The following is a 24,001-nucleotide window of genomic DNA, read 5'->3' on the forward strand; positions in this document are numbered from 1 at the left end:
CTGGTCTGTGTGCTCCCACGGCCCAGGCTGGAGGACAGGAGAGGTAGTGCCCCTCGGGGTTGGAAGGACCCAGAGCCAGTGGGCCCATCAGGACCCCGAGTTAGACTCATATGCATACTTCATGCCAGGCTGCTGCTGCCACAACCAACCACAGCCACGACCACAATTACAACAATAGCCAGTCACAACCACAGCCGGTCACAACCACAACCCCACTTACAGCCACAGCCGATTGCAACCTAAGCCCAACCATGGTTGCAATCACAACCGAAACCACAACCTCAAACAAGGACAAGCATGACCCCCCACCCCCGCCCCTGCTAGGCACTGTGTTCTGGGTTTTTTTCGCCGTGTTGTGTGGACGTGTCCCACACAGGCCTGTCTGGGCCCCTCCCAGTGCTCAGGCAGATGGGAGGCTTGTTCGTGGTTACACTGGCCTCGCAGGGGGCCAGCACTCAGATCGTCTCCTGTACTTTCACGTTCCTGCCCAGAATGGCACTGCCCCTCGCTACCCCGCTGACTTTGCATCCCTCGCCCTCTCCATCCCCACGAGGTTTTGTCTCTGTCTTCTCCCATGGTGAGGGCAAGACTCTGGTGTCCAGACCTGGGAGTCTGCTTTCCTTCTCTCAAAGTGCCTGCAGGTGTGCGGGGTCAGGACGTCACTCCTCCACTGGGCAGGGCCCCTGTGGGTGCTGCGTGGCTTTGCCCGCCCAGTGGTCAGCTGCTTCTGGTCAGTTCCCTCTGTCGGCAGTCAGGACGGGGTCTGCACCATGGACACGACGGCCGCAGGTCCTCGCTGCGGGCTGGCAGCCTTTCTGCTCCAGCAGGCATCCCTGAGGACTCAGGGTGCCGAGTGTCTGTTCAACGGGGCATCCCTGCGGGCCTCCCGCACGCAAGTGAATCGATGTGCTGCTTCTGCCTGCTGTGCTTTAAGAGTCCTTGTGTTCTCTGCACCGTCCTGTGTAGACTTGTCTGGGTTGTTTCCAGCCCTTAACCAGGCCAGCCATCAACTTTCCATTCCTGGCCCCCCTCTGGGGGACTCCATGCATATACTGCATGCCTGTTTACATACTGTGAGTTGGTCTGTGTTTTATGCATAAAAGGGCAAGGTTTCTTTTGTGTCCCAACAACTTGATCCTTGCCCCTTTGCGGGTAAAGTTGCCACTGTTGAGAATGTGTGTGTTTATAGGTACCTTATGGATCAGATAAGGGCTTCCCCGGTGGCTCAGAGATTAAAGCGTCTGCCCACAATGCGGGAGACCTGGGTTCAATCCCTGGCTTGGGAAGGTCCCCTGGAGGAGGAAATGGCAACCCACTCCAGTATTCTTGCCTGGAGAATCCCATGGACGGAGAAGCCTGGTGGGCTACCGTCCATGGGGTCGCAAAGAATCGGACACGACTGATCGACTTCACTTCACTATGGATCTGATGCTATTGGAAAAGGTATCTTTTAAGAACATGTATTTTTTAACTGCTGCTGCTGTTACTAATTAACCTTTGAATTCACCACCATGTTCAAAATACCAAAACGCTTAGGATTTGAAACTTAATATTCCATTAAAATGCTTCCTTTTTTTTTTTTTTTTGCTATCTAAACATTGTCACTAAAACCTTCAGAGTTCTAGTAACTTTGAGTCAGAGAACGCCTCCTCAGTGGCCTCCAGTTCGTTGAGTCTGAAGCCTGTCATTCTCCATCCCCAAGAGCACTTTGTCTTTTCTTCCATCTCAACCCTAACTCTTACTTTCTTTCTGATGTGTTTAAATCCGTTTTTGTTCTAGGTTTCTGATTCCAAGTGTCTGTCTTTGTTTGTTAAATGGATTTCCGAGTGGATTTTGGTGGCACATGTGCTGGACTTTGGCCTTCTGTTTCATGCTTCTTTTTGGAGGAAGAACCTTCATGGGTTGAAACGCTTTCATTCGCATTTTCTGTCTAGTTTCTGTGGTAGCGTTGTGTGCTGTTTGTCTTTCTCTGCTGGGGGCACTTTGTAGGTGGGTTTGCCAGGTCAGAGGAGCTCTGTTCTGTTGGGCTGTGAAGCTGCTTCTGCTCTGGCCGCGAGCCTCCGTCTCCTCCTGAAGCTGGGGGGCCCTGGGGCCCTGGCCTGGGAAGCAGTTTCCGCTGGCTCTGGGACCCCCCCTGCTGTGGAGTGCCCCCCTCCCCAGTCTATCCTGGCACCTGCAGCTGTGCAGACACGGGGCTCGAGGGACTCCGCTCGCCTTCTCGTCACGCAGACGTGGCCTGTGGTCTCTGCTCCCCGGCCGTGCCGAGGGCCGTGGCGTGTGCCTTTCCATAGTGACGCACGTGGCTGGGCGCCTGGGGACACGCGCGTGCCCGTGCAGGCGGCTGCACTCCGTGCTCGCCGCGTGCACACGCTGCCCGTGCTTTGCCCCCAGACGGCGTCCTGACGCCCGTGAACCACCGCAGCCCCCTCCAGGCAATAGAGCCCGTCGCGGGGTCTGTCTGCAAGAGGCAGAGCTGTGTGCTTTCACCCTTTTCTACTCAAGAAGGTACGTGGCCTTCACTTCCATAAACCTGAGCTCCAGTGGTGAGACGTGGTTTCTGGTTACGAGCCAGGCCTTCCCCACTTGTGCCCTCACCAGAGATGGCAGGCCTGTCCTTCCTCGTCGCTTCCTTGGACGAAAGCGGGCTTCTCAACATGTGGGTGAGTCGGGCGCGTGGTCGGTGGCAGGGGACAGGAGGTGATGCATGCGGGGGTGGGGAAGGGCAGGGGGCGACGTGTACGTGAGGGTGGCTGAGCTCTCAGGCGGGGAACCAGGACAAGGCAGCTTGCAGGGAACTTGCGAGGGAATGAGGAATGGAAGGGGGCAGCTTCAGGGCCTGTCACGGGCGGAAAGAAGACGGTCAAAGCCGGGGGTTTGTAACAGGTAAGCGTCAGTCTTCCTCCTGGAGCGACTGTCCTCAGCCTGCCATGTGAAGTGCTGTCCTGACCAGAGCTGTACTTTGCTGGCACTGCTTCCTGCTCGTCCTGTGTGCTGACCCTCGTCTCTGACGGTCTGTTTCAGGTGGTGGTTGAATTACAGAAGGCGGATGTTGCAGGTTCAATAAGTGACTTAGGTAACTAAAAATAAACTAATTTCAGTCAACGTTTGCTAGAATCAATAAAAGTTAGGGATACCCAGAATCACTTTGAAGAATCGGTAACCAGCTGCATGGAAAATGGAGATTAAGTTGTGTATTTTATCACCTGCCGGCTGTGGCACCGGCCTGACGCCCTTGTCGCAGGAAGACATGTGTCCTCTTTGTGCCTGTGTGGCATCTGCTTCTCATCCCCCAGGGCATCCCTGTGACTCCAGTGTCTGAGGAGCCCTTGGTGTGACCCCCGAGATCTCTGAGACCGCAGCCCCACCCCTAGGTGGTGGTGAGGGTATTGGCTGGCAATTTGCTGTCCTGATGCCCAAGGCTCGTGCACTGAGGAGACCCAGCCTGCACTTCTTAGAGCCCCAATTGGTTGTTTAGTGACCAGGCTGCAGGCGCCTGATCCGGCCCTAGATCTGGCCAAAAAGTAGGACCAGAGCCACTCTGACTGTCTCTGACTTCTAGAAATGAAGGAGGGGCATCTCCTGCAAGTAGGGCCTGTGCTGGGAGCCTGGTGCTGCTGTGGGGCCTTGCGGGGGTCCCTCCTGAGGGGGTAACAGGCAGGGAGGCCAGGGGTCTCCAAACGGTGGAAACAGGCTGCAAATGGCAGACGTTTTTATCTCTCTCTTAAGCAGCAGGAGGAAACTAGTGTTATATTTTTTCCCCTTTCCTATACAAATTTTAAAAGAGGTTTCTGTTAAAATTCTGTGTTGCCATAATGACACCTGGTTCTACTGGAACTTAACTTTTCTCAAACTGTGAGCTGACCAGTGCATTTTTCTTATGGAAATGTTAGTCTTAAGCTATGTTCATGTACTATGTATTTACCCTAGACTCTGTCTTTCTTCAAGTCAGTTCTGCCTAAGACTCAGAACTGACTTGACAAACCAGTATGTTTTACTCACGCAAATGTTCTCCTAAGCTATGTTTTAAGGAGACTGTGTCTTTGCTTGGAAACCTGCCTTTCTTCAAGATTCATGTCACTGGTTTTATGGCCCGGGACGACTCACCTGGCGCCAACGTTATCTCAAAATGCATGTTTTGGGTGAGGGGCCTGGTGCCACTCTGAGTTTTGAGACATTTCCTTTCTCTACTTAGCAGCCTGCTGATAGGAAGATAACATACTGCTGAAGGCCAGCAGGGTGTGGGGGGCACTCTTTCTGCCCCCTTCTGATGTCTATGTCAGAAGCTGTCTCTATCTCTTTTATACTTTAATAAATCTTTATCGCACAAAAGCTCTGCGCGATCAAGCCTCATCTCTGGTGGCCAAGTATCCCAGCATCTTTCATGACTCAGCAACAACCTTTCACTCCCAAGGGGCCATTTTTTCCACCTCTCATGCAGTCCGCTCTGTTGCCTGGGCCGTGAGCAGGGCTGCGTGAGGGGGACGTTGGGGCAGGATGGGGCTTGAGGGACATCCCCACCGGCAGAGGTAACCCAGACCTGTGGGAGGAGATTTCCAGAGCAGGGTTTCTGTGGGGAACTGGAAGATTGTTGAATATTGACTTTTTGCTTTTAGAAGTATATTTCCCTTTTAAAATCAAATCTAAAAATGGAAAGGCTTTTTGATTCCAGCAGCCCTCTTCCCGCCAGGCCCTCAGCTGCCAGCTCCTAATTCATCTGAGGCAGCTGCAGGGCCCTCCCCTGTGTGAGGGCGGAGCAGTCCTCACCGCCCTGCCTTTGATGTTCCTCCAAGACTGACCTTAAACACTGAAAAGGAATTCCAGAATGCTTGGGTTTTGGTGTAACTTGTACTAAGAGGAGCCTTTATTCCTGATTACTTGGGTTATGATGTAACTTTTACTAAGAGGTGCCTTACTCTGTCTGTAGGTTTAATACCTGGAGGACGGATAAAACTGGTACACAGCGCTGCGATCCAGCTGAGCGACAGGTGGGTCTGTGCCCATAAAGCCCTGTTTCCCACAGGAGGAAACAGCCTTAGGTAATAAATCATGGCCAGACTGGCACTGGAGAATCCTGGCTTCCCACATTGTATTTTTGCTAAGTAGTTTATTTGCTAACTCGTTTGCTATTAATGAGTCAGTGTAACAAATGCAATTGCCAAGTGTTACAACTAACATTTTTTCTTGGATTAAAATATTTTCTATCTTATGAATTGGTACTATTTGACTGTTTTTCATCCAGTTTTAATACAGCCCTGAAATTAAATAGATAAAGTTCAGAAACTGGAAATATTGACATGAAAGTTTTCTTCAGAAATCAGTTTTCTGTTTTTACTCCAATAACTTACTGTGATGCAAAAACCTTACTGGCTATATGAATGTTGTGTATATTTATGTATCGCATGTTAACTTGTTTCCCAAAGCTGTCTCTTCCTGTCACTCACTGCAGCTGGGCTGGCTCCCAGCCTGCGATTGGCCAGGAGAGTCCTGATAGTTGGAGCACCCCTGGGTTGTGTTAATGAGTCCATACATGCTTTGTGGTTAGACATTACCTGCCATTGCTTTCAGTATAACAAGGAATCTGTTAACGTTTGCAAAAACCCATCTAATAAACTGCAGACTCCAATCCCAGCCCCTCGTGGAATTTCTGTGAGACGGTTCTCGTCTCCGTTACGGCCTTGTCACTTTGTTTCTCGCGTTGCATTGATCTTCACCTGCTTTAAAGCAAGTGTCACCTGGAGCTGATGTTGGATCTCCCCTGTAGAGCGCGCACCCCCGTCCAGATGCAGCAAGCATCCCCTCAGGCCCCGCCCACACGCTGGCCACATGGAGCGTGCTCTATAGCTGCTCCATGGCGCCTCTTCCCTCAGGGGCCCCTGAGTGCAGACCAGGGACCTGTGGCCACTGCGGCCCCCGGGGCAGCATCTGGCAGGAGGGGGCAGGGAGCTGCCCAGCCCCGGAGCTCAGAGCCACGTCGCCAGCCTCAGCCCCCTCCGTCAGCCCTTGAACGTGAGCACCCCTGGGGTGGGGGGAACCCTGGGGCTGCAGGGCCTCTGCTGAGGGGTCCTGGTGGCCCGTCCCCTTGTCCCCGTGGCACGGCACACATGGGACGTGCTGGAGGGGACGTGTGGAGTGTGGGCGAGTGAGCGAGTGAGTGACAGGATGGGTGAAGGGAATGTCTGGAGCCGAGAAGGTGGAAGTGGAGACGCGTCCAGTGGCAGACGGCAGGTGGCGGTGGTGTCACCTCTGCGCTGAGGGCTCAAAGCTGCCCATCTGTTCATCTTCACATTTTTTTTCCAGCCTTTCTCATAAAGCTTATGAATCCTGGGGGTCTGTGCAGACACTGAATGTTAAATTTCTGCCTTCGGACCCTAATCACTTTGTTGTCGGCACAGACGTGGTGAGTAACCGTCTAGACCTTTTTCTATAACTGCAGTGGCTTAATAAGTATCTTCATTGGAGCTTAGCTTCCTGTTTGCTCTAATCAAAATGTTATTTAAATAGTTCCGAGACTACGAGCCTTACCCCGCCTGGCTCCCCCCCCCCCCCCCACCCCTCACCCAGGGCCTCGTCAGCCACGGCAGCAGACGGGACGTCAGAGTGTCTCCCAGGCTGTTCCGGCCCCAGCAGCAGGGCCCGAGGCCCGTGAGAGTGACCGTGATTGACTTCTCACCGTTTGAGGAGCCTGTGTTCCTGGTAAGGATGCCTGTTTGAAAGCTCTGACGCCTTGGCCGCATCTGCTGTTCTCTCCAGCCTTGGGTCTGCATGCGTTGCCTCCTGGCTTCCTGAAGTCCCGTGTGCGTGGTCGGTCCCCATCTGCGTGGTCAGCCCCCGTCCGCCCCCGTCCGCGCGGCCAGTCCCCATCCGTGCGGCCGGCCCCCATCCGTGCAGTCGGCCCCCGTCTGTGCAGTCAGTCCCCGTCCGCATGGCCAGTCCCCCTCCGCGTGCTCAGTACGGCTCGTCCCACTGCGCTGTTGTGTGGGTCCTCTTCACGGTTTTTATTCTGACCGATGTGAGTCTAGAGAAGTTACAGGGCTGGCGCAGAGCACTCCCCGCGCCGTGGCCTGCGTGTGGCCAGGGTGTCCCCCCCCAGGGTCTGCATGTCCATCTCCTGTGCTCACAGCTCAGTCTGTCGGGCCTGCTCTCTGCAGGTCTGACTGTAGCCCTGTGACTGCCCCACCAGCGTCCTTTGTGAGTGGGATCGTGGCCCCGGTCAGGAGTCCTGTCCGCTTACTGGGTCCCATCCTCACTGCCCTCGCCTGGGAACAGCCTCAGCACCTCATAGAGGGCCTGGGTACCTGACGCCCCGAGGCTGGGGGTGTCTCCTCGTGGTTAGAGGCAGGCCTTGTCCTGACTGTGGGCTCCTCTTTCCCACTCTGATCAGCCAGGGCCGGGTGGGGGGACACCTGGCCTGAGCTCCTGCTGCACCCAGGGAGGTTCTGTCCCCAGGGAGGTTCTGTCCCCAGGGAGGTTCTGTCCCAGGGAGTTTCTGTCCCCAGGGAGGTTCTGTCCCCAGGGCAGATCTGTCCCAAGGGTGGTTCTGTTCCTAGGGAGGTTCTGTCCCCAGGGCAGTTCTGTGCCCAGGCTGGTTCTGTCCCCAGGGAGGTTCTGTCCCCAGGGCGGATCTGTCCCCAGGGAGGTTCTGTGCCCAGGCTGGTTCTATCCCCAGGGCAGTTCTGTCTGTAGGGCGCATCTGTCCCCAGGGAGGTTCTGTTCCCAGGGAGGTTCTCTCACCTTGTTGTTTAGTCCATGTGAGCCACCCTGGTCGAAGACTTCCTTTCCTCCTTGTGTATTTTTCTTTCTTAACATGGACTCAGGGCTTGATTTCAGTGTCCTCAGTGGGTTCAGAGTCACTGCCTGTGTTCACTCTGCTCTCAGATGGTCCCCCTGGGGCAAGGGCACTGGACCTGTGAGCGCGTCTTGCTTTCTGGTACAGGAACCCTTGGGGTCAGCCATTCCTCCAAGGGGTCTTGGCTCCTGTTAGGAGAAAGACACCTAGATACCAGGCCTGGGCAGTCAGAGTGCTCGTTGTACAGGACACGGTCAAGGTGTTCTCTTATCTCACGCCCCAGTCCCAGGCTGGCCTCCGGGCCCCCCACCCTCGCAACAGTGCAAACCTGGTTCCTGTTATCTGTGCTAAGTCAGTTTCCTCCATCTTGGGATTCACAGAACCTTTTGTGATTGCTGTCTCTTGCCTCTGCTTTCTTGGAAAGATTAAATATGTGAAGAGTTAAATATATTGAATAAAAAGGAATTAATTTTAGTAGGCTAAAATTTATTCTTTTGCTGGGCCAGCTAAGTTTTGTTTTATGGGAAGTTCAATTGAAAAGGAATATAAAGCCATACTATTGGTACAAATGTATGTGGGGTTTTTTTTTTTTTAAGTCAGTCTTTCCAGTCTTAATGTCCTATGTTTGAATCAATGATATTCAGCTTTGTTAAAAAATAAACACCTATTTATATATTCACGGAATTCACTGATGATTAGCCCTCTTTGGAGGGGAGGAGGTACAGAGTGTGTCAGGATCTCCAAATGCCCCACCTTTATAATTTGTGAGAACATGATAGAATGTTACAATTTTATGTTTGGGGAAACAAAAGAATAAACCAAATGTTTGTGCTGTGTACGTGTGAAAGCTCATGTTCTGAGAATTTTCCTTGGCTGCTTGGTTGGAGTGAGAGAGAGGGAACTGCGATGCGCTCTCCCTGCCTCCCCCAGGCCGGCTGTTCCGACGGCAGCATCAGGCTGCACCGGCTGGCGGCAGAGCGCCCGCTCCTGCAGTGGGACCACAGTACCCGCGGCCGCGCCGTCACTGGCCTGCAGTGGTCCCCGACGAGGCCGGCCATGTTCCTGGTGCAGGACGATACATCCTGTGTGTACGTGTGGGACCTCCTGGAGAGCGATCTGGGGCCTGTGGCCAGGCAGCCCATCTGTCCAGACAGGTGAGTCTGGGAAAGCTCAGGGTGAGACGCCACAGGTGACTTTGTGCAGACGCATCACTGATGGTCTTCTGTCTTGACTTATGTATAAGACCACCGTGCGTTATTGTTGTTGTGTGTGGTGGTAATCTCTCAGTCGTGTCTGACTCTGTGACCCCATGGACTGTAGCCCGCCAGGCTTCTCTATCCATGGGATTCTTCAGGCAAGAATCCTGGAGTAGGTTGCTGTTTCCTTCTCCAACTTTATATTTACTTACATTTATCTATTTAAATTTAAATATTATTTTTCTATTTAAGTTGTGAAAAAGCCACTCTTAAATGGGTTTATTTCATAATAGCCCAAAATAGTCTCAGGATTAAAGAATTATTATCTATTGGTTTTCATTTATATTGCGGTATAATTGATATAAAATATGCAAGTTTCAAGTGTACAATATAATGATTTGAGATTTGCAGATGTTATCAAAGGACTACATCTGTCACCTCGCATCGTTGCAGAGTTTGTTTCTTGTGATGAGGACTTCTAATGCTCCCTCTCTCAGCGACTTTCGGATTTGCAGCAGTGTTGCTAAGTGCATGTTTCCTGTCCACTGCTTCCCATGGCTTGCTGTCTCACGACTAGGAGCTTGTGTGCCTTCGCCCGTTTGGCCCGCCCCCACCCCTTCGCTCGGCCGCCAGTCCGCTCTCTGTGAGCTGCGCGTGTTTTAGGTGGGGGAGGCTCACGTGTGAGTGAGATCACACAGTGTCTGTCCTCTGCCTGATCTCCCTTCCCGCGAGGCCCTCGGGGCCCACCCACGTTGTCGCCCGTGGCTGACAGAGGAGCTGCAGGACGCAGGCCCCTCCCGTCCTGCGCACTGACTCGCAGCGGAGCCTCGTCGGTTTTGGGGCCAGAGTTGGTGCTGAGGATGCTGTGGCCCATGAGAGGGAGACTTCTCCCAGTATGAATCCTCCTGTGCCCCTGGGGTTGCCCCGACACTCAGGTGGTGTCCACGTCCTGCTGTTGTGAGCAGTGCTGCAGTGGACGTGGGGATGTGGATATCTCCTCGGATCCTGACTTCATTTCCTTTGGATAAATACCCAGGAGTGGAACTGCTGGACCTATGTCCAGTGCAGTTCAGTCGCTCAGTCGTGTCCGACTCTTTGCGACCCCATGAATCGCAGCACGCCAGGCCTCTCTGTCCATCACCATCTCCCGGAGTTCACTCAGACTCACGTCCATCGAGTCAGTGATGCCATCCAGCCATCTCATCCTGGGTCGTCCCCGTCTCCTCCTGCCCCCAATCCCTCCCAGCATCAGAGTCTTTTCTAATGAGTGATCTCTTTCCATGAGGTGGCCAAAGTATTGGAGTTTCAGCTTTAGCATCATTCCTTCCAAAGAAATCCCAGGGCTGATCTCCTTTAGGATGGACTGGTTGGATCTCCTTGCAGTCCAAGGGATTCTCAAGAGTCTTCTCCAACACCACAGTTCAAACGCATCAATTCTTCAGCGCTCAGCCTTCTTCACAGTCCAACTCTCACATCCATACATGACCACAGGAAAAACCATAGCCTTGACTAGATGGACCTTAGTTGGCAAAGTAATGTTTCTGGTTTTGAATATGCTATCTAGGTTGGTCATAACTTTTCTTTCAAGGTGTAAGCATCTTTTAATTTCATGGCTGCAGTCACCATCTGCAGTGATTTTGGAGCCCCCCAAAATAAAGTCTGACACTGTTTCCACTATTTCCTCATCTATTTCCCATGAAGTGATGGGACCAGATGCCATGATCTTCGTTTTCTGAATGTTGAGCTTTAAGCCAAGTTTTTCACTCTCCACTTTCACTTTCATCAAGAGGCTTTTTAGTTTCTCTTCACTTTCTGCCATAAGGGTGGTGTCATCTGTATATCTGAGGTTATTGATATTTCTCCCGGCAGTCTTGAAACACAATCCAGCTTGTGTTTCTTCCAGTCCAGCGTTTCTCATGATGTACTCTGCATAGAAGTTAGATAAGCAGGGTGACAATATACAGCCTTGACGCACTTCTTTTCCTATTTGGAACCAGTCTGCTGTTCCATGTCCAGTTCTAGCTGTTGCTTCCTGACCTGCGTTCAGGGATCTATGTTCAGTTCAGTTCAGTTCAGTTCAGTCGCTCAGTCGACCCCATGAATCGCAGCACGCCAGGCCTCCCTGTCCATCACCATCTCCCGGAGTTCACTCAGACTCACATCCATTGAGTCCGTGATGCCATCCAGCCATCTCATCCTCTGTCGTCCCCTTCTCTGTGTGAGTTCTATGTTTAAATCTTGAGAAGCCTCCATACTGTTTTTCATTGTGTCTTCACTGATCTACAGTGACCGAGGGCTCCCCTCTCTCTGTCCTCACCAGCATTTGTTATTCTGCACCTTTTTGGCGATGGCCATTCTGATGTTGGCATCTCAGTGTAGTTTTTACTTGCATTTCCCTGTTGATTAGTGATGGTCAGCATCTTGTCACTTGTCTGTTTGTCATCTGTGTGTCTTTTTTAGAAAAATGTCTGTTCAGATCTTCTGTCCACTTTGTACTTGGATTACTTGTGGGGTTTTTTTGCTGTTTAGTTGTATGAGTCTTTATATATTTTCGATATTAACCCTTTAACAGACATAGGATTGACAAATGTCTTCTCTGTCTCCAGGCAGCCCTTCCTGTTTGTCTTTGGCTTCTTCTACCTTCTTAGTCATCCCACCTGTTTCCTTTTGGAGTCAGGTCCAGAAAACCATCCCCAGACTGATGTCAGGGGGCTGCCCGCTGTGTTTTCAGCATTTCTGTCCCTCCTGCTGCCCCTGGGGGAGGTGGGTAATCAGGTGACCCCCGATCACACAGCATGTGCTTCTTGATTCCAGGTTGGTGGCCATGACCGTTGTGGGGGAAGCAGAGAAGACCCGCGGTGGCTTCCTGGCTCTGGTGCTGGCCAGAGCCTCTGGCAGCGTGGACATCCAGTACCTGCGGCGGGAGTGGGCAACCCCAGCCAGTGACGAGCTGCAGAGGCTGCGGCTGCTGCTGCAGGAAGCCCTGTAGGTGGCGGGACCCCGAGATGAAGTTGTGCGGTGGCTCCAAGCTTACATCGGATGCATGTACATTTGTATTGATAGAAGGCGTGTGTCTGTACAGAATTCATTTTTCAAACTTAATACGCCATAAATAAATCACTATCTTTGAATGGAAACAGCAAACCTTTTAGTGTATACTAAACTCCAAAGGCAACAGAGAGCCATATGGACACTGTTTTCCAAGGATATTTCTACTCGTTTTCAAAACAGCTTTGTAAAATTTACTGTTAGATTTTCAAACACTCCAAATGAAAATGTATTTTAATGAACAGTTTTCTTAGTCTTATATAAAATGATATATTCACTGGTTTAAATTAAAGACCTGACTCCAGTGAGATGACCTCCCACTGTGTTCTTAGGACTCTCTTTGGCTTCTTCTTCTGGAAACGTGGGCATGTCTGCTGAGGCACGTTTGCTTTATGCTTTAGTGTTAACAGGTAGCTTTGTGTAAAGATGATGTTGAGTGTATGAGTTCTCTTATCCGTACAGTTGTAGCAGTTTAGGGCCGGGAGAACCTTAAACTGGGTGTGGGAGGCCCATCAGCAGTTGATGGCCTCTGCCCACACCCAGTGTCACTGACATGGTGACAGGCAAGCGGTCAGCACGGGGAGGGGTTTGCTCTTCTCTCTGGGCCGCAAGCAGCTGCTGCTTTGTACCAGCGACAGGAGGGTTAAGGCCGGAACTGGGAGCTGGCAGAGAAGACGCTCCCGGGGCCCCCTGGCTGATGTTCTGAGTTTCTCGTAAACCCCTCAGCTGCCCATGGCCCTCCTAGAGCCCTGTGCCCTGCTGCGCCTGCTCGTGTGGCCCTTGCTGTGGCTCGCTCAGAGCCCCTTCCTCTCCGGGGCCTCCCCTGGTCCTGTCTCTGGAAGCCTCCTGCTGCTGTTCAGTCACTCAGTCATCTCTAACTCTCTGCGACCCCAGGGACGGCAGCACGCCGGGCTGCCCTGTCCTTCACCACCTCCTGGAGCGTGTTCAAACTCAGGTCCATCGAGTCGGTGATGCTGTCCAGCCGTCTCACCCTCTGTTGTCCCCTCCTCCTCTCAGTCTTTCCCAGGCATCAGGGGCTTTTCCTGTGAGTGGGCTTTTCGCATCAGGTGGCCACAGTAGTGGGGCTTCAGGCTCCTTTGCCCTCTGGCTGCTCCGTCAGTGTCAGCCTCGGGGTCTCTGCCCACTTGTGCATGAGCTCCAGGGAGGAGGAGCCGCTGAAGGAATCTTGCAGAGAGAACGGTCAGCATCACTGCTCCAGTGCGAAAACTTCACTTTGAAAGTGTTCAGCCCTCCATTCATCTTTTTTTCCTGAATGGACTAAAGTACCTGAATGAAATTTGGCTTTCATATCTAGCTATTTGTAATCTTGTGTTCCTTTTTTACACTTAAGAGATTTGAGGAAAAGCAATCAAGACAGGAAACAGTAAACAAGACTGGTCCAGGGTCTGGTCTGCGGGTCTGGGCTCTGTCCTCTGCACAGTCGCCTGCGCCTGCTGAGGGTTTTGCTCCTTCCGTGTGATTGGTCCGGGGAAACAGCGTGTTGTGTGGTGTGGTGTCAATACCCAGGAAGCGGCAGGTCTGAAATGACAGAGCAAAGCGGAGCAGAGAGCTGCTCCGAGCACTGTATTTGCAAATGTTCGCAGAACTGCCCCTTGCGCCTCCCTAAGCCCTGGAGTGGCTCCACCCGCTGGGTGAGCAGCCGCCTCCCAGCAGAGCCTGGTCCTCAGGGCTGGGTGCGCAGGGCCGAGCTGCAGCTCTAAATCTGTCAGGATTCTTTAATTTGTGTGCAGTGGTTAGAAGAGAAGAATCCTCTTAAATATGGTAGTATCATCTTATAGTTGTTGCAGGGAGGAAGCCAGTTCTGACTCCATGTTGGAAACTGTTTCTTTGGCTTGTTTTTATTATTACAATCATACTCAATGGCTTGCCTGCAGGACCCTGCCCCTCTGTTCGACTGTAAACTAAAGTGCCTTGTTCAGCTCAAGGAGAGATAGTTCATCCCTGCCCACCTGTGAATAGAAGAGGTTAACAGACCCCTTCCGAAGGCTGGACATTCCCTTGGAGATGTTTTGCAAGACTAAAGACCCTTTGGCCACCTGATGTGAAGAACTGACTCATTGGAAAAGACCCTGATGCTCAGAAAGATTGAAGGCAGGAAGAGAAGGGGACGACAGAGGATGAGATGGCTGGATGGCATCACTGACTCCATGGACATGAGTTTGAGTGAACTCCGGGAGTTGGTGATGGACAGGGAGGCCTGGCGTGCTGTGATTCATGGGGTCGCAGAGTCGGACACGACTGAGCAACCGAACTGAACTGAAAGACCCTTTTACTTTACCTCCCCACTGCATCTCCCTCTCTAGTCTTCCTTTTGACTTTAGTTTCTCATTGCTCTTTTCTCTCTGATCTGTAAAAGAACCTGGCATCCAGACCCCAATAAGATGGTTATTTTGAGGCACTAGCCTGCCACCCTGTTGGTCTACCAGCTCCCCGACTAAAGTCTCTTCCCTGCCTCAACACCTCATCTCTCGGATTCACGGGCCTGTTGTGCAGCGAACAGAGTGAGCTTGGACTCAACACAATACAGTATTACTGGTTCTTGCTCACAGTTTTCCTTGAATGAAGATATAACCTATCACACATCAAGGACTCACCAAGAGCTGGAGATATATATCCAGTTTTTCAACAAATAAATAATCTCATACTGTTCTGTAGTTAAAAAAAATAATAAAGATTTACAAATAAACTAAATAAGTAAATAAGAAAAAGATAATTGTATTTGGACCATCCAGAGGCAAATATCTTCAGTATTACTGGATTTCTTTCCTGTGTCTTTTTTTTCTTACTTTTTAAACAACTTTATTGGGATAAAATTCACATACAATTCACCCATTTACAGTGTGCACTTCAGTGGCTTTGGTGTTAAAACCACAGGGTTGGGACTTGCCTGGTGGTCCAGTGTTAAAACTCCACCTCCCAGTGCAGGGGAGGAGGGTACCATCCCTCCCCTGAGAACTGAGACCCCACATGCCACAGAGCTACTGAGGCCACCCTGCACAAGTAGAGAGTCTGTGCACCGCAGTGAAGACCCCCTGTGCCACAGACCCAACACAGCACGTGGTGAGTGTGCCGTAAACCCAGGGTGCGAGGAAGCCCAGCTGTAGAACATTCCTGTATCTGAGAAAGAAAGCTCATGCCCAGCTGTCCAATAGCAGTCTCTCCCCGTGGTCCCCAGTCCCGCCAGCCCAGGACGGACACTGAACCACTTCCTGTCTCTAGATTTGTCCATTCGGGATATTTCATACAAATGGAATCACATGTAATATGTGGCCTTTTGTGACTGGATTCTTTCACTTACGTAATGATGTTCACAAGGTTCTTCCATGTATCAGTACCCCATTTCTTTTTATGCAGTTGTATGGATCTACCACATTTTATTTATTCATCATCTGGACATTCGAATTGTTTCCAGTGTGGGGCTGTTGTGCTACTGGGAGTATTTGTGTACTAGTTTTTGTGTGTTTTCATTTTACTTGGGTCACGTCTTGGAGTGGAATCCTTGCCAACACTCACCATCTGGCGTCCTGACTATAACCCACGTGTGCACTGGTGTCTCCGTGTGGGAGCTGGTGATGGACAGGGAGGCCTGGCGTGCTGCAGTTCACGGGGTCGCACAGAGTCGGACGCGACTGAGCAACAACTGAACTGAAAGTGATGTTGAGCATTTTCTCATGTGCTTATTAGCCATTCATACATATCGGCCCCTTACAGAAAAGTTTATGCAGGGTGTTTCACCATTTTTAAATGGGGCAATTTATCTTTGAAATTGTTGACTAGTGTTTTTCATATATTTTTAGATATGTCTCATCAAATATATGATTTACAAATATTTCCTCTAATTGTGTTGCTTGTCTTTTCACTTTCTTGATGGTTTACTTTGTAACACAATTTTCTAATCCAGATGATATCCAGTTGTTGTTTTTTTCCTTTTGTTGCTTGTGCTTTTGGTGTTATGTCTAAGAGGCTTTGCCTAACAAGAAATTGCAGACTTACTGTATGCTTTTTAAGCATATTCTAGTTTTAGCTCTTAAATTTAGTTCCCTGATCCATTCTGGGTTAATTTTTGTACATAGTGTGAAGTAGATAGGGACCCAGTATCATTCTTTTGCATGTGACTCTACCGTTGTCTTTTTTATGAGATATTTTTACGCAGTCAGGATGAAAATTCTGCCCCTTGCTATGCTTCCTGTTGTCCTAAAGACATGTTTGGTCTGTCCATGGAGAGGGTCAGCACCTCAGTAGCACCGAACCTGGCCAACATTTCCTGCAAGACCCAGAGACGGTGCTCTGCCTTCCTGCCACATTTTAGGCCTGCACCCTGCTCTGCAAGAACTAACAACTAGGTTGCTAGCTCTGTGTTACTGCACAAGGGCTCCATTCTAGTGGGACATTCTACCCAAGGGCTCATTCTAGTGGGATATTCTACCCAAAGGCTCCATTCTACTGGGACATTCTACCCAAGGGCTCCATTCTACTGGGACATTCTACCCAAGGGCTCCATTCTAGTAGGACATTCTACCCAAGGGCTCCATTCTACTGGGACATTCTACCCAAGGGCTCCATTCTACTGGGACATTCTACCCAAGGGCTCCATTCTACTGGGACATTCTAACTGAGGGGTCCATTCTAGTGGGACATTCTACCCAAGGGCTCATTCTAGTGGGACATTCTACCCAAGGGCTCCATTCTAATAGGACATTCTAACTGAGGGCTCCATTCTAGTGTGACATTCTACCCAAAGACTCCATTCTACTGGGACATTCTACCCCAAGGGCTACATTCTAGTGGGACATTCACCCAAGGGCTCCATTTTAGTGGGAGATTCTACTCAAGGTTTCCATTTGAATAGGACATTCTACCAAAAGACTCCATTCTAGTGGGACATTCAACACCAAGGGATCCATCTGGTGGGACAGTTTAACCCAAGGGCTCCATTCTAGTGGGACATTCTACCCAAGGCCTCCATTCTAGTGGGACATTCTACCTTAAAGACCCCATTCTAGTGGGACATTCTACCCAAGGACTCCATTCTAGTGGGATATTCTACACCAAGGGCTCCTTTCTAGTGGACACTGAGTTCTTCTTGGTGTGTTTTTTGGGGTGATTTTAGGAGGTAACTTTGAGGATGCAAAGTAAAATCTGAAGATGTTTCCAAATGTCTGGGTTTTTAAATGAGTCACATAAGGGGTATATTGAAATTGCACTTCTCTTATTTTCATTGGAAATAGAGCATCAGATAATGTAGAGGTAGCTTTAAGGCTTAGTGAAGCATAGTTATTCTTAAATAAAATCAAGAATATGACCCGTCCCATAATGCTCAAGCCTATCCTGTATAAAAGAAACTCCTGGCCTATTCTCTGCACTATCTGCCCTTTGAGCTGTTTTTTAAGAAGCTCTGGGGGTTGCACAAATCTGTTTTCCCTGATCCATCCTGTGCTTTGCAGGCCAGCTGGCCCTTTGCTAAGATGTCAGTCTGCCGCCAAGAAACAGAGCCACTAACAACGGGCTAATCTGTCCAGATGCAGGGCAATGCTCCCTTAGCTCTCCCAGGAGCGTCTGTGCCATCTGCACCGGGAGGGCACGCCCCACAATCCACTTACGTTCAGAAGTGTGCTGTGCCCATGAGGAAGCCAGAAGCGTGCCTGCTGCAGGTCAGGAACGGCCTGTCCCTGTGCAGGGAGGCACGGCCCTACCTGGGACCCTCAGCCCAGCCAGTATCAGGCTCTTGGCATCAAGAGAAGCGCACATCCCATCTGCTTCCTTAGCTTTTGTACACAGGGCAGACAAGGGGGTGGGAAGGGGGTGGTGGGCTGGGAAGGGCTGGGCTCTGAGCTTCCCTGCCATTCGGCCATCAGCTCACAGTCAGTGGCATGCCCACTAACTTTTCATTTTAATGCTTCAGACTGAAGGGGTTTTGAAACTATTTGAAGTCATAATTAGGGACTGAAACTGAAGTTATGGTTTCGTGGTGTGTGGTATGACAGAGGCAGGGAGCTGTAGCCCGCCAGGCCACAGGGCTGGGCTAGAAGTGTGAGCGCGTGTCTCCTTGATTTCCTCTGGTGTTGGTTCTGAGAGGCACCTTGATTCCAGAAACGTCACCGCACAGCAAGCACCGCAGCTCAGGGGCATGCCTGTGCCTGTCATCTGAGAAATCAATGGCATCACCTCACCCCTTGCCAACTGGAGACCCAGACACAGCCATTCTTTCCTGCTCACCGGGGCTCCAGGACCCCCAGTCAGAGTCTGGCTCCTGCCTCCAGTGGCTGCCGGTGTCCGGAGAGCAAGGCCAGGGCACCCGCTCAGAGCATCATATTGCTCAGACACAGCCATGTGGCTTGTCTGCTCCCATCAGCTCCTTGGCCAACCTGCCCAGAAAGCTTGGGATAATCTGGGCTGGGTGACATATACATATCCAAATCCCAGCCCCCAAAACCTGTTCAGTAACCACTTCCAGCTCCACAGGTCCCCTCGCCTCTTGTAAAAACGTTTACCCATAAAATGTGTAAACATACAAACGTTTACCCATAAAATGTGTAAACATACAAATGTTTACCCATAAAATGTGTAAGCATACAAACGTTTACACATAAAATGGGTAAGCATACAAATGTTTACACATAAAGTGTGTAAAGTGTGGCAGCTCTTGCCACACCGAGGACTACTCCCACTTCCTCTGGGCTGGTCCTGGTCATCGGAGACTTTCCTGCTGAGTCCTGTGGGCCTGGCCTTCAGCGACTGTCCCCATATGAAATCTGAGACACTGAACACAGTGCAGAGGAGCCGAGCTTCCTTCTGACTCTGAGAGCCTGTGTTTGTGACTGTTTAGATGACTCACAAGACTAGCATCCTGTGGGTCCAGGACAAGCTGAGTGCTGTGTGACACTCGGAGATTTGAGGGAGACTTGCAGAAAGGTGAGCTCAGCCCTTCCCCCTGAGGGAAGTCCAGCCAGGCTTCCGCACGCAGGACCACAGGCCGCCCCGGGCAGAGGCCAGGGCCCCTCAGTGACTGACCAGTCCCGCCAGGCAGGGAGCCAGGCCTCTCCTGGTATGAGCACGGCGCTCTGGGTCTCACAAGGGGCCTCTCACTGGACCTGCACACGCACGGTGCCTCTTTCCTTCCCATAACTTAAAGGAGGGGCTCCAGCAAGCTCACCCACAGGGGTGCCCACCCCACGGAGGCAAACCGCAACAGGTGACTCAGGCTCCGACTAGGACCTGTCTGTCCTCTGGGGTGGCCACAGTTCCCCGAGACCCAGCTCTGGGCCGGCTGAGGTGGCCAGTGCACGTCCCCCGTCACCCCAGGTCTGGCAGCTGCCCGAGCTCCGTGTCAATAGCCCAGAGACTGAGCACGGCTCACCCAGAGGCCTTAGATTCGGGGCACTTTTCACAAACACCCTGAAGAGGGCGTCAGAGGAAAAGCAAAAGTTAAAGGAGGGCGCCTCCAGCAAAGAGTCGAACCAGACCAGCAGGCTCTTTTCCCAAATCCCATTCACCAGCCTCTCAGGCCAGGCGGAAACTTCTGTGCCCAGATTGCCTCAATTTAGGTGCAAAGCAGTCCCAAACTGACTGCAGGGTCCTTAGCGTGGAATCTGTGACAACCTCACCCTCCCGCCCAGCGCTGTTGAGGGTGGGAAGGGGGCGCAGGGAGGGAAAACGCCGCCCTTGCCACTGACGGTGGGAGTCGGGCTGCAGGGCGTCCCTGCTGCCCTCTTTCCGCTTAGGCAGCCGCCTCTCCCGCTGTTTTGCAGTAACGCGTGCGGGAGTGCATTCTCTCTCCCTTGCAGGACTTACAGAGGCTCCATGGGCTCTTAGGGGCCATCCCGGAAATTCCCCAAAGTCTGGGTGACAGTGAGAGCTTCTCGCGAGAGTGATCTCTGAGGTCACTCGGCTTTACTAATGACTGTTTATCAGAAGCCGGTCTGCCTCATTTTCCTTCTTAGTGTTATAGGACAACCTCCTCTCATCACAGCTCATCAGACTCGGCTTCCACGTCTTCTGAAAGGGCCTTCTACCTTGTCCGTTCTGTTATAAATAATTGGTTGACCGAAGTGTTCTTTATCTATCAATATTAGAACCTGTTTTCTTCTGAATTAATTGTGCATTTATTTATATGCAAATAATCTGGGATTTATGAGCGGATATTATTCCAGACTTCCTTTACACTTGTTGTTTGGGATGTCAAATCCTTCTTTATCCCTGTAAGGGGCAATTATTTTACTTTTAATCCAGCCCCTCCTATTATGTAAAGGATGGAAAAGCAGCCATCTCACAGAGAGTTTCCTGTGAGGCTCCAGTGGGGTGTGGGTGGAGCAGTCGCCTGCAGAAACCAGGATGTGGGAGAAAGAGCTTGGTGGCGGTTGCGGGAGGGGGGAGGGGGCTGGGGGGTTATTGGAGCCGACTTGCCGCGAGCTTGTCCCGAACTTGTCCCTCCGTGGCCTCTCAGGCGTGTTGATCTCTGAAGCCACCTTTCCTCCTGATTTCAGCCACTGACCCTTCGCTGCTTTCCACAGGGCCCTCTTTGTCACCCAGGGGAGGCGTCTCCCAGGTCCACTCACCACAGAAGGGGTGAGCCCTTCCTCATACTCTCAGACTCTAGACATTCTGTTTATTTGTTAGAGTTTTAGAAACAGCCTGAAACACAGAAGGAATGGAAGAGAGACAGGAAGCCGGGGGAGCAGGTCCCTAGAAGGCCCCGAGGGGCTCCTCAAGTGTCTTCTCTGAGGTCAGCTGCTAGTTGGGGCACACAGTTGTGCCTCTGTGATGGGGCGTCTCACATGACTCCCCACAGAACACCTCATGCAGTGGGCCCGACCCCGTCCCGTGTTTCTGTCTTTCTGACACCACTGGGCATATAGCCCACTCCTGTCACCTGTCTAAAGGGAAGCAGGCCTGGGGGAGTTAGGGGTGTGGTTGCTTCAGCCTGTTTTCTATTTGCTCCAGCACTTGGATGTTGCAGGAAGGATGGATTTAGATGGTGTTTAGACCAGGGGCCCCTCCCGGCCTGATTGGCCTCCTCCCACTTGGCACAGAGGCTGTGATGACGCCCATGCATGCAGGGCCGGCAGGTTTAACGAATTTATTCACCTTCCATGTGGAATGTTTAGCACAGTTCCTGGCACAGGGTAAGAGCTGAATACATGTGAGCCTTGTTCTGAATCAGTTCTGAAGGAAGTGCATGGGTAAGTGATAGGTGAGTAACACAGGTAAGTAATGGCCAAGTACAGTGACTTACTGTGGGAAAATGGAAGAGGGGATCGGGGTTGTGCATGAGAGATCTGCTTATCAGACAAAAGGAATCCAGAGTTGGGTGTTGTCACAACAGCAGAATAGCAAAGAGTGACCCAGAAATGGGGGAAAGTCTAAGATAAAGATGCCCTTTAAAGCCTCCTCTGCTGGCCTCCTGGGCAGGGGAGCTGTCCGTTGGAGAGGGTCCTTGTTCGCTCCTCTGGGCAGACCCTCACCATCTTTAGCAAGTTTCATTAAACATCCTTTCTTCACCACTTGTTTTAAGTAAGTTTTTTGTGCCACCCTTCTCTTGCTCTGTCTCTTTCTGGGACTCTAACTGCACATCTGTAAGCCATGTGATATTGTCCACAGGTCATTTGGGTTTTCTTCACTTTTTAATAAATCTTTTTTTTTATTGACCTGTTTTCAAATTCACGAATATTTTAGTTTGATGTGTTTAATCTAATGTTGATCCCAATCAATGACTTTTTTTTCTTTAAATACTCTATTTTTCATGTCTCGAATATCTCTTCTGAAAGTTCCTGCTCTTTGTGTATATCTGTTACCTGCTGACTCTTTAGCACGTGTTTCATAGCTATTTTAACGCCCCTTTGCTGGTTAGGCTCTGACTCATTGGTGGGTCTCCTATTGACTGACCTTTAGCTGTAAGTCAGTGTTCCTGTTTCTGCTTGTGCCCCTGGACTTGTGACGGACACCTCCTGGAGCTGGCTGTCCCCAACGCCCTCAGAAGTTCTGGGCTGTGTGCTGGAGGGTCTTGAGCTCATGGGGGCTGGCTTCACTGCCGGTTAGGATGGATCTATTTCAGTTTCCCCTTGGCTCTTGGCTGTGAGTCATGTTTCTGCCAGTATCTCAGTGGAAAGTCAGCCCCCAGCCTTGAGCCTGGAGAGACTCAGGCACCACACTCCGGGGTCCAGGGTGGAGGCCGTCCACTCAGCCCTTCAGTCTCCAGGATCCCACCTCCCCTGCCCTTGGGCTCCTGCAGGGGAGTTCAGTGCAGTTCAGGGGTCACCAAGGGGCTGAGGAGCTAGACTCAGGTCTGGGGGCTCCCCAAGCTGCTCTCCCTCCCGGCCCCTGACGTCTAGTGGCCCCGGGCATCCTTCAGACTTGGTGCCTTTCATTCTGGCTCTCACGGCACACCCAGGCCTCCATCGTCTGATGGCTCGGAGCCCTGAGACCACTGGGAAGGGGCCTGAGTGCACCTTCCCCAGGCAGCCCAGCAGACGCACGAGGGAGCACGGTCTGTAACCAGCCATATTCACGGGCCGCTCGTGTTGGTGGCTCAGAGAAGGCCCCTGGAGTGGGCAAGGGAACCCCCCACCCCGGGCCCACAGTGCAGACTATGGAGTCTGAGCAAATAAAGAGGAGCATTCACAGCACTGACTTTTGGGAGGTGTGCCCGGTGGCTGCAGGTAACTGATGAGCCTGGAGAGGGAACAGAGGTCGCCAGACCCTAATATGGTCATTAGAGCGTCATAACATTCTCAGAGTCACAGTGTCTCCCGGACATGAGACAGTGAAAGTCGCTCAGTCGTGTCCGACTCTCTGTGACCCCATGGACTGTATAATCCCTGGAATTCTCCAGGCCAGAATACTGGGGTGGGGAGCCTTTCCCTTCCCCAGGGGGTCTTCCCAACCTGGGGACCGAACCCGTCTCCCTCATTGCAGGCGGATTCTTTGCCAGCTGAGCCACAAGGGATCTGAGCAAACTCTGGGAGATGGTGAAAGACAGGGAGGGCTGGGCTGCTGAAGGCTATAGGGTGGTAAAGAACCAGACACAGCTTGGTGACTGAACAATACAACAGCAGCAACATCCTAGAACGCACAGCCGCGGAGGCGTAGTTTACTTAACAGCACCTACTGCTCTTTTACTTCCGTAGTACACAAACGTACTGTGTTTTCAATCAATGGCTACTTAGAGTCAACGGATTACAGTGCGTTTGAAAAAACTGGGCTAAAAACAAAGAGCTTGTTGACAGCAGACTTCCCGAGAGGGCCTGTGGAGGGTGAGTCTCCAGCAGGGAGTCAAGGGATAAAGGATGAAGCAATACGTCACTGTATGTACACCAGCATGTGGGACACGTGCGAAGGGTCCGTTAATAAGAAACGAGGGGAAATTCCTTGAGCCACAGGACCTGCCCCACCCCTCCATGTTGCAGGAAGGAGGATCCTTGCCAGGGCCCAAAACTGGGCTCTTATCTGACACTCAGAAATGAATTGCCCTTGGAGACACACGTGCTGACAAAGTCAGAGACTTTATTGGGAAGGGGCGCCCAGGGGGAGAGCAGGAGGGTAAGGGAACCCAGGAGAGCTGCTCTGTTTCATGGTGATGGGATTAGTTTTCGGGTTGCCTTTAGCCAGTCATTCTGACTCAGAGTCCTTCCTGGTGGTGCGCGCCCTGTTCAGCCAAGGTGGATGCCAGAGAGGATTCTGGGAGGTGGTCAGACATGTGGTGTCTCCTTTTGACCTTTCCCAAACTCTTCCAGTCGGTGGTGGCTTATTAGTTCCGTGTTCCTCACCAGGCTCTCCTGTCATAAAACAACTCTTGCAAATGGTTAGTGCGGTGCCCGGCCAGGGCGGGTGGTCTCAGCCAGCGTGCTTCCCCCAACAGTTCCACCCCCGTCCCTGCCCCTCATGTCACCTTTGACATCTCGGAAATGCAGCATCTGGGGACTCAGTTCAGGAAGCCGGGGTCTACGCGTTCCTC

General features: G+C 51.5%; 1 protein-coding gene across 6 annotated transcripts in view; it reads left to right on the forward strand.

Annotated features, from left to right (window-relative positions):
- The window catches only part of DYNC2I1 (dynein 2 intermediate chain 1), a 50,857-nt gene extending 38,583 nt beyond the window's left edge, over window positions 1–12,274 (forward strand). For 4 of the 6 annotated variants that reach the window (XM_040260102.1, XM_040260103.1, XM_040260099.1 and 1 more), the window contains 8 exons: window positions 2,392–2,505; window positions 2,599–2,660; window positions 3,022–3,073; window positions 4,925–4,985; window positions 6,298–6,397; window positions 6,502–6,693; window positions 8,717–8,940; window positions 11,797–12,274. In XM_040260102.1, coding sequence (XP_040116036.1) covers window positions 2,392–2,505; window positions 2,599–2,660; window positions 3,022–3,073; window positions 4,925–4,985; window positions 6,298–6,397; window positions 6,502–6,693; window positions 8,717–8,940; window positions 11,797–11,971 — 980 coding nt within the window. In that variant the 3' untranslated portion in view covers window positions 11,972–12,274. The remainder of the gene's footprint in view (window positions 1–2,391; window positions 2,506–2,598; window positions 2,661–3,021; window positions 3,074–4,924; window positions 4,986–6,297; window positions 6,398–6,501; window positions 6,694–8,716; window positions 8,941–11,796) is intronic. The other 2 variants (XM_040260104.1, XM_040260101.1) reach the window with 1 other exon arrangement.
- The last annotated feature ends 11,727 nt before the right edge of the window (window positions 12,275–24,001 follow it).

Source organism: Oryx dammah, unplaced genomic scaffold, assembly GCF_014754425.2.
Source record: "Oryx dammah isolate SB20612 unplaced genomic scaffold, SCBI_Odam_1.1 HiC_scaffold_18, whole genome shotgun sequence".
Classification (NCBI taxonomy): Eukaryota; Metazoa; Chordata; class Mammalia; order Artiodactyla; family Bovidae; genus Oryx; species Oryx dammah.